The sequence below is a fragment of the Mchenga conophoros genome, linkage group LG3 (assembly GCF_057382185.1).
Source record: "Mchenga conophoros isolate Kocher_MC1m ecotype Shallow Benthic linkage group LG3, M_conophoros_male_GT1.1, whole genome shotgun sequence".
Taxonomy (NCBI): domain Eukaryota; kingdom Metazoa; phylum Chordata; class Actinopteri; order Cichliformes; family Cichlidae; genus Mchenga; species Mchenga conophoros.
The window spans coordinates 64,444,478-64,462,506 of record NC_140528.1 but is presented as its reverse complement, the minus strand read 5'-3'; the positions used below and the strand labels follow the sequence as shown (position 1 = coordinate 64,462,506).

The 18,029-nt window shown below is 44.3% G+C and overlaps 2 protein-coding genes across 2 annotated transcripts; one reads left to right on the top strand and one right to left on the bottom strand.

Annotated features, from left to right (window-relative positions):
* Positions 1 to 9: 9 nt before the first annotated feature.
* On the bottom strand, positions 10 to 12,790 carry efs (embryonal Fyn-associated substrate). The gene is made up of 8 exons (XM_085266687.1): positions 12,573 to 12,790; positions 11,870 to 12,074; positions 9,744 to 11,066; positions 8,798 to 8,917; positions 6,664 to 7,608; positions 6,420 to 6,491; positions 2,328 to 2,585; positions 10 to 2,246 (listed from the first exon to the last, which is right to left on the bottom strand). Exons 2-8 carry the CDS (start codon positions 11,879 to 11,881, stop codon positions 2,061 to 2,063), a joined length of 2,916 nt encoding a protein of 971 aa, XP_085122813.1. The 5' UTR covers positions 11,882 to 12,074; positions 12,573 to 12,790; the 3' UTR covers positions 10 to 2,060.
* On the top strand, positions 12,747 to 17,994 carry dhrs4 (dehydrogenase/reductase (SDR family) member 4). The gene is made up of 10 exons (XM_085266697.1): positions 12,747 to 12,887; positions 13,077 to 13,202; positions 13,372 to 13,487; positions 13,762 to 13,939; positions 16,166 to 16,267; positions 16,474 to 16,544; positions 16,637 to 16,688; positions 17,213 to 17,347; positions 17,457 to 17,512; positions 17,595 to 17,994. Exons 2-10 carry the CDS (start codon positions 13,191 to 13,193, stop codon positions 17,707 to 17,709), a joined length of 837 nt encoding a protein of 278 aa, XP_085122823.1. The 5' UTR covers positions 12,747 to 12,887; positions 13,077 to 13,190; the 3' UTR covers positions 17,710 to 17,994.
* Positions 17,995 to 18,029: the final 35 nt, after the last annotated feature.

Sequence of the window (18,029 nt, the reverse complement as noted above, 5' to 3'; positions counted from 1 at the left end):
CAACAAATAAAACAAACAATATTTTATTTGCAAAAAAATGTATTTGTGTTTTCTGAACAGGAATACAAGACAGACAACCAATGTAGTGTTAAAAATAAGGAGGATTAGGTCTGTTATTACTGTAGGAAAAGCATTCACTTCTATATGTCAGCAATATGCATAACAGATCATACATAGTTCAAATAGTGTAAAAAAAACAAAAAAAACCCCATCCAGTTACAAAAGAAAAGACAGCCATTTTTGAACTGTAACTCGGAAAAAAAAGAAAAAGAAAAACTTTGTTCATTGCAAATCACCCAATCACATCACTCAGGTGAAGGATGTGCATATATATATATATATATATATGTATAAAGTATAAGCAAATTAAAGCCATGCAGATGGGGAAAGCAAAGGAACATAAACGTTGGCATACAATAAATATACAGCTAAAGGTTACTTGCCCATCATGCTCCCTTAACACACACACACACACAGCCCATTTTAACAGGATGCTAGTCATTGGAAAATACTTCAAACCTCCACAGGGTGGCACTGCAGCAAAGAAAATGTAAAAGCTGGAAACCAAGTCAACAATTTAAATCTGAAACATTAGAAAAAGAAAAAGTAGGGGGAAATAAAGGGGGGGGGGGGGGGGGGGGGGCAAAGTAATATGATTGCCAGAAGAGAAGGTAGTGCTATATTCAAGTTTTATCCCCCTGGCTGTGTTCTCTCACAAACAAGATGTGTAGTGTGAATATGCTGACGTGTTGTCGCAGAGAGGAGCATAATACCAATTATGACTCACAGGCCGTGCTGTGCACCTGTCAGTATGAAAAGTGGAGTAGTGTTAGACACAAAACAGGTTTGTTTTCATGGATTGTAAAATACAAAGTGTCTCTTTTAAATTGAAAAGCAGACTATGCTTCATTCCACAGGCATAGGTTCACGATCACAATAAAGTCCCACAAACTGATGTAGAGTTAACCGTCGTCCCCGTCTTTGTTCCGTCATAATAATCACAACTGGTTTCTGATGTGCACTTCCACAATAAGATGGCTTCAAACTATCAAAGCGGATATAAATAAGAGGCGATGACAGGCAGTTTATGGGAAAATGATGCTGAAAAGCAAAAGTCAAAGAAGAGAAGTGATGCAAGTCATAACAAGACGTGTGAAGACAGGTGAACTCGGTCAACAGGTTTCGCATCCATTACCAAACCTGCCACATGACTGTGGGAAAGAATAGGATGAGGCAATTTGTCACCCAGCTAACGTTGCTCAATCAAAAACCCCTTCATCGACCCACAGACATATTCTCCGTCTGTGACAAAAAAGCTTTTGTTTTTCTTCATAGAGATGTGAAACACGTGCAAACTGAAGAATGAGGAGATGTTTCTTGTTAAGTGGAAATGGGGCACTACACAAAACACGCAAACACTTGCACAGATTGAGAATAGAAGCTGGGAAAACTTCCAACATTTCTCCCAAATAAAGCCCCCCAAAAACACACACAACATGCTGCTTCTGCAGCTTCTGAATTGATAATCACAAAAGGCCCTTCAGGTATCACAGTAAGAAAAAAGGATGTAAAGTCTCCTCCTCTGGACTATTTCTGGAAATCGGGGGTGGCTGAATAAATAGAGGAAGGAAGGAAAAATGGCTATCGTGTGAGAGGTAGGGGGGGGGGGGAGAAAAAAAAATATGGCAAGCACATTAAAGCAAAGCTCCCAAAATAGGAAGTCCACACGGACACTTAAACCACACAGGGGCTTCAAAATCTTCAATAAATTAACACTTAAAAAACTATTTTTGCCTGGCATCAAAGCACAGAGGTCAGTGGAGAAACAAAAGCAAACCAGCACGCGCTCAGGCGACACACGCAACACGGTGAAAACAGCTGGATAACAGCTGTGGCGAGGAACAAACGCCTCGCCGCAGGATTCGGCTTCGCTTCCTTCCATCCCATTCAAGCACAGGGGTAATGAACGAGTGTAACAACAAATAAGGCATTTCAGAGAGGAGGAAATAGATGTGTAGTGTAGACAAAGTTGTTTGTTTTAACGTAAGCACTAAGAAACATCATGAAGATATTTCTGCCAGACGCTGCAGCAGAGTGGAGAAGCCGGCCGCCTGCTGGGAGAGCTCTGCGACACGGTCCACCATCTCCTGGGTGGCAGATACTGATGGATAGTTCTGTGCAGCACCCTTTGTTGCCACCACGACTGCCTTCAAAGCTTGGCAGAGCCGTCCCCCCGAGGTAGTGATCTGATGGGGGAAAAAAATATTAAAGATATTACACCGCTATGAAATGCTGGATCTAAACATCATGCCAAATTTTCCACATACTTTGGCCCGGAGGTCAGCAGACGTGAGAAGACGGGAGAGCGTGTCCCCGATGAATACCAGCTTGTGCGCAGTTACAATGAGGCTCTTTCCTCTGGCGACGAAGATTCGAGGAGGTTGGTTTCCCTTCACGCTGCTGAAGAGCACATCGACGGCATCCGCCAGGCAGGAGAGGTGGGCGAGGCTTTGAGAGGAGTAGAAGGAGAGCAGCTCTGAGTCCTCCAGGGAGAGGGACACTGGCAGAGGAGGGGAGGGGGTCAACTGAAAAAGATGAGAAAGGAAAATGAAAATCTGCACAAGAAATGTAGGAAAGTAGCCAGAAGGTTTCTAATCTGAATTAAGGAGAATGAAAACAAGACTTTCAGATACATAAACAGCAAACTGAAAGAAGTCCTGAGAAATTAAAATAAAAAACACAACGCACATATTTACAGCACTGTGCAAATCTCATTATTTCTTAGGATAGTGCATGGAAAATGGGAGCAGCGATTTATTAAAACACGTGGAAACATACATAAAAATATAGTATATAAGGCAAAAACAGAGGTGGTACAAGCTAGAAAGCTAATATTTGGTATGACTGCCTTTATTCTTCACAATCTGAACTCTCTTTTGCAATCCTTGGTGTCATTTCTTCAAGTAGTCTTTGGTTCTCTTCTCTGTCAAGATGGTCCCACTGCTTCAATAATGTTCAGGGTCCAGGCTCTGCCACTCCATTGGCTGTGTTTTTGGGATCACTGTCATGCCGAAAAACGAAGATGCTGCCAGTGTGAGATGTTCTTAAATGGATCATAATCTGATGTTCATGATGACCTGCGTTCATAATTCAACCAATTTTGACAAGATCTCAAACAACACTGGCTCAAATACAGCTCCAAACCATGACAGAGCCTCCTCCGTGTCTTACAGATGCCTGTGGACACTCACTTCTGATGAGGCTTCAGTGAACAGCAGATGGATCAACTGAAGCATCTCTCAGCTCCTGTGCAGGGTCTTTGTTGGATTTTTTCCCCATGTATTACAAAGAACATGAAACTGTTCATCGGCTGTAGATAATTTTTGGGGGACATTTCTTTTGTCCTCCACTTGTTCCGTCTCTTCAAAAAAAATTTAAGGACACATTTCACAAAATGCTGAGAAAAGTTCCATATTCTGCTAATTGCTCTTTGGGAATCACCTAACTGATGCAAAAATACAATTTTATGCCTGTAACTGTGTCATCTTTGTTATATAGTCAATAACAAATGACGTTTTATTCTGGCTCAATCAAAAATTCAGTGCAACAGCCTCCACTTTTCATCCTAGAAACACGTTACAAAAAATTGCTTCGGTCTCTCAGTTTTATAACATGTTGGTTGAGAAGCACAGAGGCACCTCAGACAATAAGCGACAGGAGTGAATACAAGAGTTAGAAGATAGATATTTTACTCCATTGAGTGGAGTAAAATATGTTTAAAGACACACACCCAAACCATCAACACCCGATTGAGACTTTAACTGGATAATGCGAACAAATGTCTCCCCTGCAAATAAATAAATTTGATCCTAATATACTGGACAAATGTTGTAAGTGTACCAATCACCAAGCTTCATTGTATCACTGTTTGTGGAAGTGTAAAAAGTTTTGGTGCTCAGTGTTAAAATGCATTTCTCGGGTCCCATGTTTCCCTGTTCTGTTAAGTCCTGTGTTCTGTATTTTAAGCATTTATCCAGATGACTGTAATTTATCTCGTACAGAGAGAAAGACAGTTTACCTTTGCTTACTCCAGGCCAAACGTTGTGTTGCAGTATGCTGGGAGAATGTTGATAGCCCCTCTTTTGACCAATGGTTAAACAATGTAACATCGAGTTTAGTTTGTTTAGGGAAGTTGAGGAAGTGGAGAGAGAGTGAGGTAATGAAAAATACATAACTAAATTTGGGAATATGCTAAATCCAATAAATATATGTTTAAAAAAAATGGGATCAAATGATGTGTTGTTGCAGCAGGCTGCTACTAACAAAGTGCCTAAAGATACCACTTAATATTGGTTATTTGCTAAATTATGATGTGTAGACAGAACTCTGGTTCAACACTTGAATTAGGTGCTTTTTACGATTGCATGATTCATACATCTGAAAATGGTCAGGTAGGAGGGCTGGACTGAAAATGAGTGAAAAAGCAGCCAAAGAAAAACTTTAAGGGAGCTTCAGAAAGACTGGAGAAGTATTGCTCAAGACCACATTAAATAATCACAATAGAGTCAGATATAAAGAAATGAAAGGTGGCTCAAGACTTTTGCAAAGTATTCTATATTATTTTTTAACCTTAGCAATAATCTGCAACCATGTCTTGACTAATCATTTAGTCCACAAAGTGTAAAAGAGGCTGAGAAACCACCTGCAATAAACGTCTTAGAGTCCAAATGGCTCCTTCTGATTTATTTCTTTCCTAACTGAGCTCCAAAATACCAAAACAGACTGTCACAGGACTGCGTCCTAAAGCCCAGAAATTCCTTCATCTCAAAGCTTAAGACATTTTCACATTTTATTAACACCCCACTTACAAATCGTGTGCCAGAGAAGGCATTTGATTGTCAAAGTAGTTCTAGGCTTCAGTCAACTGACTTCATATTTTAATATTAGCCAGCAAAGACAAAGTCCTAAATGTCAGAGTTTCCTATCAGAGTTGCGCAAGAATTGCAGCCACTGTTAATTGTGCCAAATAACTGTTTAAGGCTGTTTGTCTTCATAAAATCCAAATAGGATCAAAGCATGTGATACATACACAAAAAACGGTCCTAATATAATAGTCAAATAACAGGAAATGTATTAATAACACATGAAAAAGCTGCTAATGAGAGCAGAAAATATATAACCAAATTAGCATATGGTAAGTCAAAGCAGGCAGCCTTGAACTGAACCCGAGTCGTACAAACAGAGGGTCCATACAGCACGTCAGCCACTGCTCAAAGGATGACTGTGCTCTTCTGTCACTCATTGTCCTGGAGTCTCCGTCCTATGTAAGAAAGTCTGTTGAGATCCACAAGTGACCTCTTGTTACCCGTCGATGACAAAACAAGGGAATGTAGCGAGGGGCAGGAAAAATGCAGACGGAGCAATAAGAAGACATGACTTCAGTCTGATGCAACAGAACTGACTTCGAGTTTTCGCAAGACAGGACAAGGTGTGATTAAAAAAAAAAGCTCAGAGACTGTCGTCGTGTGTAAACTGAGCACAGCATGGTCGTGTTGATGCCTGTGGTGTACCACAAGGTTCAATTTAAAGCCCCATTTTATTTTCCGTCTTCATACTCTCACTTGGCAAGAGTATGTGAACGTATATTTTTAATTGCTGTGCAGATGACACGCACATATACATCTAGGGTTGACACATGGTGATGCAAGAAGCCCAGGTTCACAGAGATGAAGGCCACAATTTGTCAGGCTATCAAAGCAGTTCTCCTCAAACACCCTGAGGTGACTGAGGGAGAGGATCAGCGCTAACCCAGAGTTTTGATGGATGCTTGCTCACATCCAAGTTTTTTTGGCTGCACCTCTACCACCATCTTTCCCTGCTGCTCTGCTTTATTCTCCAGATTTCAACCTCATGCTCTTTTCCAAAATGGAATTCAAGATTTCTTTTGGCACAGTGGAGGAGATCCAGGTGCCTGAGGTGCTTACAAAATGGGCCAAGGAACAGCGTATCCATCCACAATGTGACTAGTTCTGAAGGAATGGAGGCCAAATACAGATAAAAAGAATTTAATTTTTTTGATGGCACCTCATACATTTATGCTGATGTATGTGCTTACTTGACTTTCCTGTCAACCTGGATGACTGATTTCAGAATTAACTGCGGAGTAAACAGATTCATTTGAAAGACTGCAGCAGCATACAAATACACAGCACTAGGTAAACTTATGGAGTATAAAGCTTGTATTGGTAAAACAAACAGCTGCTGCAAACTGGATTAAAGAGTCATACTGTTCACTAGTAAACAGAGCAGACTGTGAAAACAAGAGTGAATCGATGCCTTCGCTGTGGGGAATCACTGTGAGTGAGTCAGGAGCAAAGGATCAAGTAAACAGAGGTAAAAACACAGAGGGAACAGCTCACCCGTGGCTCTGAGGTGATAGTTTGTGTCTGTCCGTTCTCAGTGCGGGCGTCAGGAGGCGGTTCAGGTTTACCCTAGAGCAAAGTGACCAGAGAACATGTGTGACTAGTTACCAGCAAAGGAAAAAATGTGCACAATAACAGAAACTGTAAGGAATTAGATGCATATATAGCATAAATATCAAGGTAAGGAAGAAATTAATGTGATACTATAAAACGATGCATTCCTAACATAATAAAAACTAACCTGCAGCTTTACATATCCAACACTGTCTCCAGTAGGAACTGGAGCCGGGATGGGAGTCAAGCCGATCCCAGCATACTCGTTGCTGGGATCATCTTCTTCATCAGCAGGTCCCACTGTGAGCATCACCGTGGCTGGAGTAGGAGGCAAGGGGAAAGCAGGCTGAGGGGTTGGAGGCAGAGGCCTCTCCTGGATCCAGCTGCTTTTACGGGAACCCATTCCTCCTCCAGATGACTTCCCATCAGGCACCGGGAGCGCAGGCAACGGCCTACGTGACAGAGATTCTTGGGAAGGCAGACGGGGCCGGCCCTGAGCCTGTAAGAGGAGGGTGCTTTCCTCAAGCGAGCGCTGGACCAGCGACAAGAGCCCTTCGGATGGAGGAGCGCTACCGACGGCAGACAACGCTGGGAGCAGGTCCGATAAGCGTGCCCAGGCCTGCTGAAGGGGTGGCGGGGGATCCCCTGAATGACTGGCTTTCCAGGTGGACAGGATTTCCGCCAGTGAGGTAGCCAGGTCCCGTGATGACAGAGTGGAGGGCGAGTTGGAGACTGTGGTGAGCACAGAGTGGACCAGACTGGAAAGCGAAGCTCGCCACTGCATGTCACCAGAGCCGTTACTAGACACAGAGAGGCGGCGTGTGGAGGTGGAAGAAGATGATGAGGAATGAGGAAGGACTTCGACAGTCAGAGCTGGCATGTCATAAATCCCACCATCGGGCTCAGAGTCACCACGGCTATTATCTCCACCACTGACTCGTTTCTCGGATCCAGGAACACAAGAAACCCGTCCGACCTGAGGGACTTCCTCCCCACAGAGGCTGCTGGTCGACTCTCCCGGTGCCAGAGGGACGCCCGGAAGTGTAGGGACACTGTAGACTTCATCATCAGCTTCGTCAGGCTGAACATCTACTGTGGCCTTAGTCAGAGTGATTGTGGGGACATCATAGACCTATCAGTGAAGAGGGAAAAGCAGATTTGATTGTTTAAATAAATAAAGAAAACATTGCGAAACTTTGAAATTTGAAAAACATATGAAGAAAGGAAGGAAGATACTCCAGGTAGATTCTTTATTATTTAGTCCAATAATGGCATAATAATAATAATAATAACATTTCATCCATGCAGTAAATGCAGTAAGTACCAATTATATGCTACATTAAAAAGGGAACCCATATGCACTCTGTAGGTACATCGAGCAAAGAGTTACTGACTCCCACTGATGTGGGAAACACATTTTTATTCATTAAGTCTTAAAGCGAGCCTGCAGTCCACATACAGTGACTGCAGGCAAGGAGGGAAAAAATAACCCAGCAGCTGGCACACATTTTCAAGCAACTTTAAAGTGGAGACCACTGGGGGCAGGGATGTGGTGGTGGTGGTGGTGATGGCGGTGGTATATCCTTGGCATGGTTGTGACAGATGGGTGTGACTGGGAGAAAAATAGAAGCAGCATTTGTACTGGATAGACTGGCTCCAGGAGCACACAGAGACAGGTGTGGCCTCGCCTCGAAGGGGGGCAGGGAGACAGGCTAATACTGGAATGTGGGAAGAAATAGTGGCGGGGTATATGATAGTCATCTCTTGTTCTTTGCTTGTGTAGGCATGCATTCAGCACAGCAGATTCCCACAGTTTCCAGCAAAATAATATACTAGGGTTGGGGGTAATCAGAGCATTTTGATTCTGCTGGATGTTTGTCAGGTCAAAATATGACAGGAACAAAACAGAAACACAGAAGCCCTGTAAGTAATTCTCTGTCAGACGCTCTCTAAAGTTGATTTTGCGTTTTGTGTGCCGGGAGATGAAGCACCAACTGCAACGTACCACTGTTTCAGTAATTCCTCTAAGTGATATTTAATACTGGCTTAATTAATTAAATAAATGTGTGTGGACCTAGATATGAAAACAGGTGGATGGATTGACCACAGGAAAACAGTTTGTCCCAAACATTTAATCATTATAAAACACTGAACTTCCAAGCTACCACAGCCAGCAGTGGAGCTCATCGTGGCCACACAAGGAAGGCAAAGAGGATATAAAGCCACTTGACAGCTCACAGTCAAACAAAAAATAAAGCAGTTGCTTTAGACACTAATTCAGAGGTTTATCCATAAGTCAGCCTCGTGTGCAAAGTCTTTACCTCTGACTCAGCGTCGGCCTGCGGTGGCACACTGCGGGGGGTGTCGTAAATGCTGTCATCTTCTCCAAGTGCAGAGGGGACTGGATGCTGCCACCTGCCCTTCGGAGGTGTATCGTATACCTACCAAGGCAACATTAGAATTAAAAAAAAAAGAAGAAAAATCCATAAAAAAAATATTTAATTTAACACTAAAATATTCCCAGTAAATATGATGGAGACTTTAAAAGTTTATTGCCAAACAAGTACCATCCAGGAGTAATAAAAGGATTCATGTACATGGTGAAGGGCTTTTCCTGGCTCAAAATAGACGTCTTTAAAGTTTTGGTGCGGGGCGTTGACAACGGACATGAGAACAATCAGTCCACATATAGTTAGAGAACAGTCTTTGTTACCTTAGTTAACACAAGTTTATGCAGTTTCCTGATATTTGATAAACAAAACTGTTGTAAATCAAGCCATGTTTAAAAAAAATACTGACTTAAAGTTATTTTGTAACACTTCTGGTGATTTTTCCACTTCTTTCACAAACATCTTCTGTATGCAGAGGAAAAAAACTGCTTATGATGTCATCATATTGAGAACTAAAGCAACATTACAGGACGACCTAACCTGTTTAACACACCACTAAAAATGCCTCCTCCCCCACCCCCTAGATGAAACCCAGCAGGGTTTCCAAAGAACGAAACAAAAAACAAACATTTAACAAAAACGAAACACTTTTTTAAAATCTGATATGAGTCACATTTCTTTTTATCAAATGGTCAAAACTGAACAGGAAACGCAGATTTTTTTCTGTTCAGCAAGGAAACAGGCTCACTGCCCTCACAGCATGCAGAGCTGCTGAGCCAGGATGTTATTAACAGGTAATAACTTTATTCTTACTTTATAAATACTGAAGAATTAGATAGAACAACTTTTAATCGCTTTAAGTATAATCGTCACATACCTGATCATCAACAGGATCTGAATAATCCTGATTTTCTCCCTTTTGATTCTGCACACTGCTGCTTTTCTCCACGCCATTACTCGTCCTTTCCTCCGTTCCCTGGGGGGCTGCCCTCTGTTTGCCCTCTTCTTGCTGCAGGCTTGCAGAAGTTGCTTGAGCAGCAGATTTGGGGACAGAGTTAGAGTCAGCTGACAGCTGTGATGGTTGTGTGTCCTTCCTGGTGACGCTCCTTACTGGAGGTGCTGGTGGAGGTGGTTTGCGGGCGAAATTTGGCGATCCAGGAGCCCTGACCTGGCCAGCTCTGATAAGCAATGGGGATCCCCGGTGAGAGGCAAGGCCGGGCTTGCCCCTGGCAGCGGCAGGGGTGGGCGAAGCTCCCTTGAGCAGGGCTCGAGGAGACGCTTGGGCAGAGGTTATCTGAGGCGGGTAGTGGTGAGCCAGAATTGTTGCTGGTGTCCTCGGAAGGCTCACTCCCACAGAAGTGGGGGTTTGGTACATCCCAGGTGTGTCCTGGTTCGCTTTTGATTGGGGGGTAGCTGTAGTTCCATTGGTTATCAATGGTCCATTAGAGCAAAAAGCACTGGCCACAGAGCCTCCCGTTGGGGATTGGTAAACATCATCGCCTGCAAGAGGCGTGCCTTTGGGCACCAAGTAACAGTCATCCGAGGCCCCCGTGGTTATTGTTTCTCTGGGAACAAGATATGTAGCGTCCTCTGCTTCATCGGCTGTCCTCGGCACTCCGCTGGGGGCAAGATACACAGACTCTGAAGCCAGGTGAGCTCCTGGCTGCCTCGCATGCTGAGCTGCTGCAGGCGCGGGACTCACTGGGCTCTGATAAACCGCTCCTGTCATGTCTGTTCCTCGTCCTCTCAAAGAGGGTGAGCGTGGCCGCCCCACCACCCCGATATCCCAGTCAGGTCTGGGCCGGGTGCCAGAGCTAGAGTGCGAGCGTGGCCGCCCGCCCTCAGTTCTGCGTAGCTCCCCTGGTCTCGACCCCGCTCCTCGTCCCTCGCCCACCGCTGGCGGGGAGCGATAAACTCCGTCCGCATCATTCGCGGTCCGAGCCAGCGGGGCACCAGGCGACAGGTAGACCGAGTCTTCACTGGAGCCACGACAGGGGTCCGAGCCAGGGGGCGGGGCGGTCTGAAGGAGTCGAAGGCGATTAGCGGGGGCGATCCCCTGTCTGCCATGCAGCGAACAGAGCCACCACCCAGGCCCGCCGCTCTGCTCCTGTTCAAGAACCATGAGGATGTCGCCCTTTCGGAAAGCCAACTCTTCTGGGCTTTCTGCCGTGTTGTCAAACAACGCCTTTGCCAATACCGTCTGTGCAGGAGGAAGAGACGAGAGCAGCAGTGATCAGCACTGACCCACAAAAACACACACACACAAAAACAACAACTAAAATGGCCATATGAAAGCACAAATTAATCAACAGCCTGAATTCACACTCCCTGCACGCCACAAACAAACAAGTACATTGACGTGGCAGTGCCAAGTGGGGAGTATAAAAAGGGTGATTGTTTCGATGCTGAATGGAGAGTGAAAGGGAGTGAATAGGGAAGATCTCGTTAAATGTCTGTGTGAAAGACCTGGTTGGGGGGGGGGGGGGGGATTAGCAAACGAAAACAAAACAAAACAAAAAAAGAAAAAGATGGAAAATTTAAAAGCCAAATCAAAATTCACAGCTGTGCAATTCATCCTGAGGAAGGGAGAAAGAGGGCCACAGTCAGGGAGGATCAATGATCAAATGGACACAAGAGCTTAATGGTAATGAGCGGGATGAGAGGGAAGGGGGAGGGGATGAGAGGCACATCTGTCCCTTGCTGTTTAGGGTTTAATTGCCAACCCAAAGCCAGAGAGTCAGGCCCCCTTTCATTCTCTAAACCAACCCCCCGGGGACAACCGAGCTCCAATGAGCCATGTGGGACCTCTTTTGCAATGGAGGCACTGAGGATCCCAATATAAGACACAGAGAACAAATAAACCATTTTAAAAGAAAGAAAGAAAGAAAGAAAGAAAGCGAGGAAAGCAAATTATTCCTTGACTTTCAAAGTATCCGAGCTATTGCGACACTGCCACACGAACACATGCAAATCCACGAACATAAAGAGAAAAACTGTACTCACCGAGACAGACATGATTACCAAGTGATCAGCTTAGTCTCCGAGAAATTATCACTCAAGTGTCCACACCAGTCGGGTCATTTTTGGGAGGTCAGCTGTCACGGATATGCCGGTGGGCAGAGACCCTCGGTGCCGAGGCACAGCTGGCTCTGTTTAGGACACATCGCCCGGTCTGGGGGCTCCGTCGTCCCCGGTCTTCATAAGGCTCCTAAAATTCACACGGAAACGCTTTTTTAAATGTTTATTTTCTCACGAGTCACATGTAATAGGTATAGACAGCAAAACTTCACCCGTGCGCTCTGAGTCTCGCGTGAAACTGAAAGGTAGGCGGACGGAGGTAACACCTGTCTATGCCTTCCACGCCCAGTAACGTTTCTTTAAAGGCAACCCTATCGGGGGAAGCCCGCAACAGCTTAGCATCGTTTGCAAAAAAGAAGCGGTGTGCAGTGAGCGTCTAAAATACGGCGTGCAGCTGTGTATGAAACCGCTATCTAGGTCAAACGATAATTCATTTGAACAGTAGCCAGTATAAATAGACGTGCAGTCGCGGCCTAGCCACTAAACACCAGCCAGCGCGGGCTAACGCTGCGCTAGCTAGTGCTGGTTTAGTTCAAAACAACAATGGCACCGCCGTATAAAGCGGCCAAAGGCGATTTATTTACCGAACAGCGTTAGCACTCAGGACCGCCGTAATGAAAATTATTACCTTTCTCTTTTCTTATCGCCGATAAACTTCCCATTGGGGTACAGCCTCTGATACGTAAATCCCTTCTTTTCATGCGTGAAAATCTGCGGTCATCGCCGTTCAATCATCTTCGATGACAACAAAATTATCTCCGCCCCTTTCTTAGGTCGCGGAGCTTCGCTGATCTACAAGTAACACCAGAGCGTAAATTCCAGCGTTTACACCAATCCCGACGTGTGTAAAATCGCGCAGCTAGCCGTCGCTTCAAAAATAGAGCTCTTCTGATTGGCTCGTTCCTAAAAGTTGCGTTTAAGGACGACTGACTCTGTAAACCAGGTAAACGATTTTCAAATGGGGAAAAATAACGGTCAGCTGCTGTTGGCAACTGCTGTTATCTTTATTTGCCATAGAAAAAAGATTAATTTGCACAATTACTAGTATTATTAAAGTGAGCATGGTTTCAGCACTTTTATATACATATGCACACAGCCGAGCGAAGTAGGCTGTATGCTTTTATTTTGACAGGGGGACGTTTACCCGGAAAATATCGACTGTAGCGACACGAATCGTCAGTAGTCAAAGGTCTTTGAGAGTCTTTTATCAAACTATTCCTCTGCACCTCTTCGTGTTGAGCTTTTCATGCATTGCAGGGTGAGACAATCCTCTTCGTCACATTTGCACAACTGCATTTGCTTTGTAAAATGTCGGACTGCGAGTGACAATAAAGTTGGGAATGCGAGCTCAACAAAGTGCATGGCCTCTGCCCTACTTAACTGCTGTTTGCGCTGAAAACATATCCGTGCGTGCTCTCTGTCCACAGGTGATGCTGAGGAGTGTATTCAGGTGCCTTAGGACCAATCTTGTAGCTGGCCAAAGAAATATGTCTCAAAGCAGTCTTTCTGGCAAAGTAGCCATAGTCACTGCCTCCACAGATGGGTAAAAATGACGTGATTGACCCCTGATTGTTGGTGCTGTCCATGAAAAAACAAACAGTAACCAAGCAAGGACTGTGTTAGTCACCTGTCTCCAATCATGACAAATCACTGATTATTGGAGAATTAGTAATAGAAGAGCTTAGTCCATGTTTGTTTGATTGTTTTGTGTATGTTCTAAAATGCTTATTTCTCAGATTCAGCACATTCATGAGAGTAATTACTGCTGTAAAGGGGTTAAAGCGATGCATCATAGAGCTCTTCTCCCCCCTCCTCAGAATCGGGCTGGCTGCGGCTCAGGCTCTGGGAAAAAGAGGTGCCCATGTGGTTGTGAGCAGCCGGCGGCAGGCCAATGTAGACAAAGCTGTGGCACTGCTGCAGAGCCAGAGCATCCAAGTGACTGGAACAACCTGTAATGTTGGGAAAGGGGAAGACCGAGAACAACTGGTTCAGATGGTAAGAAGCCGTCCATCGTGCTCAGAGGTGTAGAGCAGCACATAAACTATACAAGACCAAGCTTTGGCTCTTTATTATAACACAACTATTAAATGGGTGCTCATTTCTACATATATTTTTACTCTTGGACTCTATTAGAGTAGCTTCATGGTTCAAAATAATTATTATATGTCTAGCCCCTCAGTTGATCCTCTGTGAAAAAACCTATGAAACTTTATCTGGCATGAGCCACTTGAGAGGTGGAGAAAAGTTCAGCCAACGTGCACCTAACAATTTTTATCAATCATTAACAATAAAAAGGAATCCAAGCTGGATTTTAGTAGAATAAAGTTCAGCCTGATATTTTCGCTGTTTTTTCAATGTAGTTCCACTTAAAGTTGCTATTTGTGAAAATGTGTTTTTATAATGTTTTTATATGAAGCCGAAGTCCCTCGCTGCCACATTCCTCTGCCCTGTCAGCAACAGGAACGCTTCCAGTTACAGTTTCCCTCCTTTTCTATGCAGGAAATAAGTAACTAACTGGCAATGAGTTAAAATCTGGCCATAGTTCCACCCCAGATGCTTCTTACTTGTGTGAAGGGCAGAGTCAGAGCATGCTGCTAACACAAGCACTGAAACTACAGCTGTGCGCGACTGGACGACTCAGAGAACCACTATGACTGTTTCAAATACCTCCCGTTTCTAATGTGGACTGTATGTAAAGCGTTTTCAAGATTTAAGTTGCTGTCACAGCTCTTTCCCACGAAGAACTGAACCCACTCTTATGGTCTTACCAAACTGTCCAAAAACTGTAATTTTGCCTTTAGCTGCCTGTCTACATCTGTTATTAGTTACTCTGTAACTTTGGTGTTTTAACATATTTAGCTCTGACGCAAACTCATTAAAGTCCCCGATCATCCACACCACACCTGCAGGGCTTTCCCCACAGTTTAAGAGCCACTGTGGCTCAGGTGGTAGAGCGGGTTATCTACCAATCAGAGAGTTGGTGGATCGGTGTTTGACTGCACCCGCTGAGTGTGTGTGAACAGATAAAAGCTCGTATGAATGTGTGTGTGTGACTGGGTGAATGAGTCTGTATAAGTCTATGCTATTTAAGTCCACTTATCATGCACTGCTGTGCTTTCATCTGATTGGCTGCTTCTCAAAAACAGACTATTTGGACAGTCTGGAGCTTATCTCTATTTACCTCAGTGTTCACAGTCAGAGCTTTGTGCCTGAGATGTGCATGTTAAGGATATCTGTGCTCAGTGACATCACAGAGAGCTAAAAGCAGAACAAGCTGCCTGAAGCTGAGCGTTTCGGGCGGTCTGAGCCTGAGCTTCTGGCTCACAGTAATTACTTGTACATATGCTGGTGTCATTATTTGAAACTCTCCATGTTACTGTGAGCAAAAAGTCCCCTTTCATCATCCTCAGTGGTGGTGGAAAAAAGTAAGTGGGAACCATTAGCTGAGCCTCTTTTGGTGGTTTGGTGGTTACCTAGAGCACTTTCTGTAGCTGCACGTGCTCAGGGGGGATAATGGACCCCTCTGTCTTAAAGAGGCACTCCAGCTCAGCCATATTAGGATGTCTGGTCTGTGATGTCATTCTACAATAACCGATGGGTTTAAGGTGAAGCAGATTTTCTTGGTCTGCTGTATTTTTAAGGTTGGGGTCGCTGTCATGCTGCATCACTCAACTGGTCATGAGCAATTCAGACAATTCATCAGACTGCAGACGTTTCCCAGAAGCACTGTGGACTGCTAAGGTGCTCTGTGGAAAACTTTAGTGGAGGTTTTTTTTTTACATTTTTTTGTGGTTTCTTCTGTGGAGTCCTGCCACGTAAAACATGCCTGCATGGTAGACTCATTAAGACAGATGTGAACCAGCTCCAGCCATTCCTTTAGCTTTTCCTCTGAGCTCCTTTTGGACTTTGTTTAGTATTTAGTGGCGTACCTTTGACCTTATTGTATTCAACGCTTGTTTTTAAGGACGACAGCGGCCACGCAAGTAAAACGCTTTGAGTTTTAGACAGTGTATCTGAACAGTGTCTTTTACACGACTTTGTAAGAGTTTCATGAAAGCAAACAGTTCATCTTTTGGGCAAAGTGTGGTTCACATCAGCAGCTGCTTTTGTGACTCAAACTGCATTAAGAGGTGAAGTGCACGTGTCTGTTAAAATGTCCTCCACTTGTTGGCGTCACTGTGTAATAGCGTGAACGAGTGCTTGGCTCTGTGTTTGGTACAGACTCTAGATCGGTGTGGGGCCATTGACATCCTGGTGTCCAATGCAGCAGTCAATCCTTTCTTTGGAAACATCATGGACTCCACAGAGGAGGTCTGGGATAAGGTACGTACAAAAATTGAGCCCACACCAATCATTTATGATGTACGACATAAATTTGCATTTTTTAAAATGAAGGATACAGTAGCACTGATATGTTGTCATAAAAAAACAACATAAATCCAAAATGTGGTTCTGAAGAGCTGTTTACGTCACTCTGAGATCACTCTGTTATTTAAAGTATTCACTGTCACTGTGTCGACATTTTTCAGATCCTAGATGTGAACGTAAAATCAGCCTTCCTCATGACCAAGCTGGTGGCGCCTCATATGGAGAAGAGAGGGTGAGTGACAATGGCACCAAAAGGGGCGTCCATAAAAACCTGCCTGCTGTAATATTTCTAACACCTCTCACAGGTCTGTGTTTTTCTTTCAGAGGTGGAAATGTCATATTTGTGTCATCTGTGGCTGGATACCAACCAATGCAGGTCAGTGAGGAATTTCTCCTTGGCAGGAATTCGTGTGGTGCTGTGACTGAATCTCATCAGTGCGGTCAGGATTGGTTGGTCGCCTCCTTACATCACATCGAGACATAGAGATGGAAGTGAGAAAGCAATTCTCTGGAGAAAAGCTGTAATGTTAAGCATCTATGTTACTCACAGACTCCAGTATCTGCCAGTGTTTGACACAGCATTAGAGGTGTGGAGCCTGAGCTTTTATGGCTTTTGAAGTGGGAGAAAAGTCTTAGAAACCCTGTTTGGTAAGGTAGTCTTAGTGTACCAGGAGATTTCAGAAGAACATAAAAATCCCTTGGCGGTTGTGTCTGGAAAGGCAAATGTGCCAAGTCAAACATGCAGAGGCACCCGCTGTGGCGCCGTGTTAATAAGGAAGCAGCTAATAATGGATATATGCACTTAAAACGAGTGAGACATAAACCTGAATGTAAAGAAGTGACATGCTCTGTTTTGTTTCTGCAAACCTGTTCACGTGGTGTGCATGTGCACCTCTCCAGGCTTTGGGTCCTTACAGCGTGAGTAAGACGGCCTTGCTGGGTCTAACCCGGGCTCTGGCCCCGGAGCTGGCTCAGAGTAACATAAGAGTGAACTGCGTGGCCCCTGGAATAATCAAGACCCGCTTCAGCTCTGCGGTGAGGACACGCGCTGGAGTCCTTTGCTAAAAATGTGGTTTTTGTTGCATTTCAGTCGTGCTTTCTCTTATTAGTGTTGTACTTTTTATAATAAACTCTTTTGTTCCAGCTGTGGCAGAATGAAGGCATCGTGGATGAGTTCAAAAAGCAGCTATGCATTAAAAGGTGAAGTTCAAGGTCACAGGAAAGCTTGTTGGTAATATTCAGAGTCCAGGATTTGACACGTTGAATTTGCTTCTCCTGTCAGAGTTGGAGAACCGGAGGAAATCGGAAGTGTGATCGCGTTCTTGTGCTCCAAGGAAGCGTCCTACATCACCGGAGAGACCATCACAGTGACCGGAGGGATGAACTGTCGACTTTGAACGCATCGTTTTTAATTGGATTTCTTCTATTTTTCTGAAGTGCTGGCAGAGAACAGCCACAACTAAGCTTAGCGCAGGAGCTGCAACACACTAATATAAACCAATATAATGAAGCAGAGAGCTCTGGGTTACTGTGAGCGTCTTGAGTTTCCAGGTTGATTTTTGTTGTGTAAAGGTTTCTAATGAAAAATCTGATGTTTTTGTAAAAGAAAATAATTTAAAATGAGGAAATGTGTCATTTTAAACTGCACCAGCTATGAGATAAAAGCTTTTTCAGTGCATAAACATATTCATGATTTACAGGCCAGGGATGGTTTTAT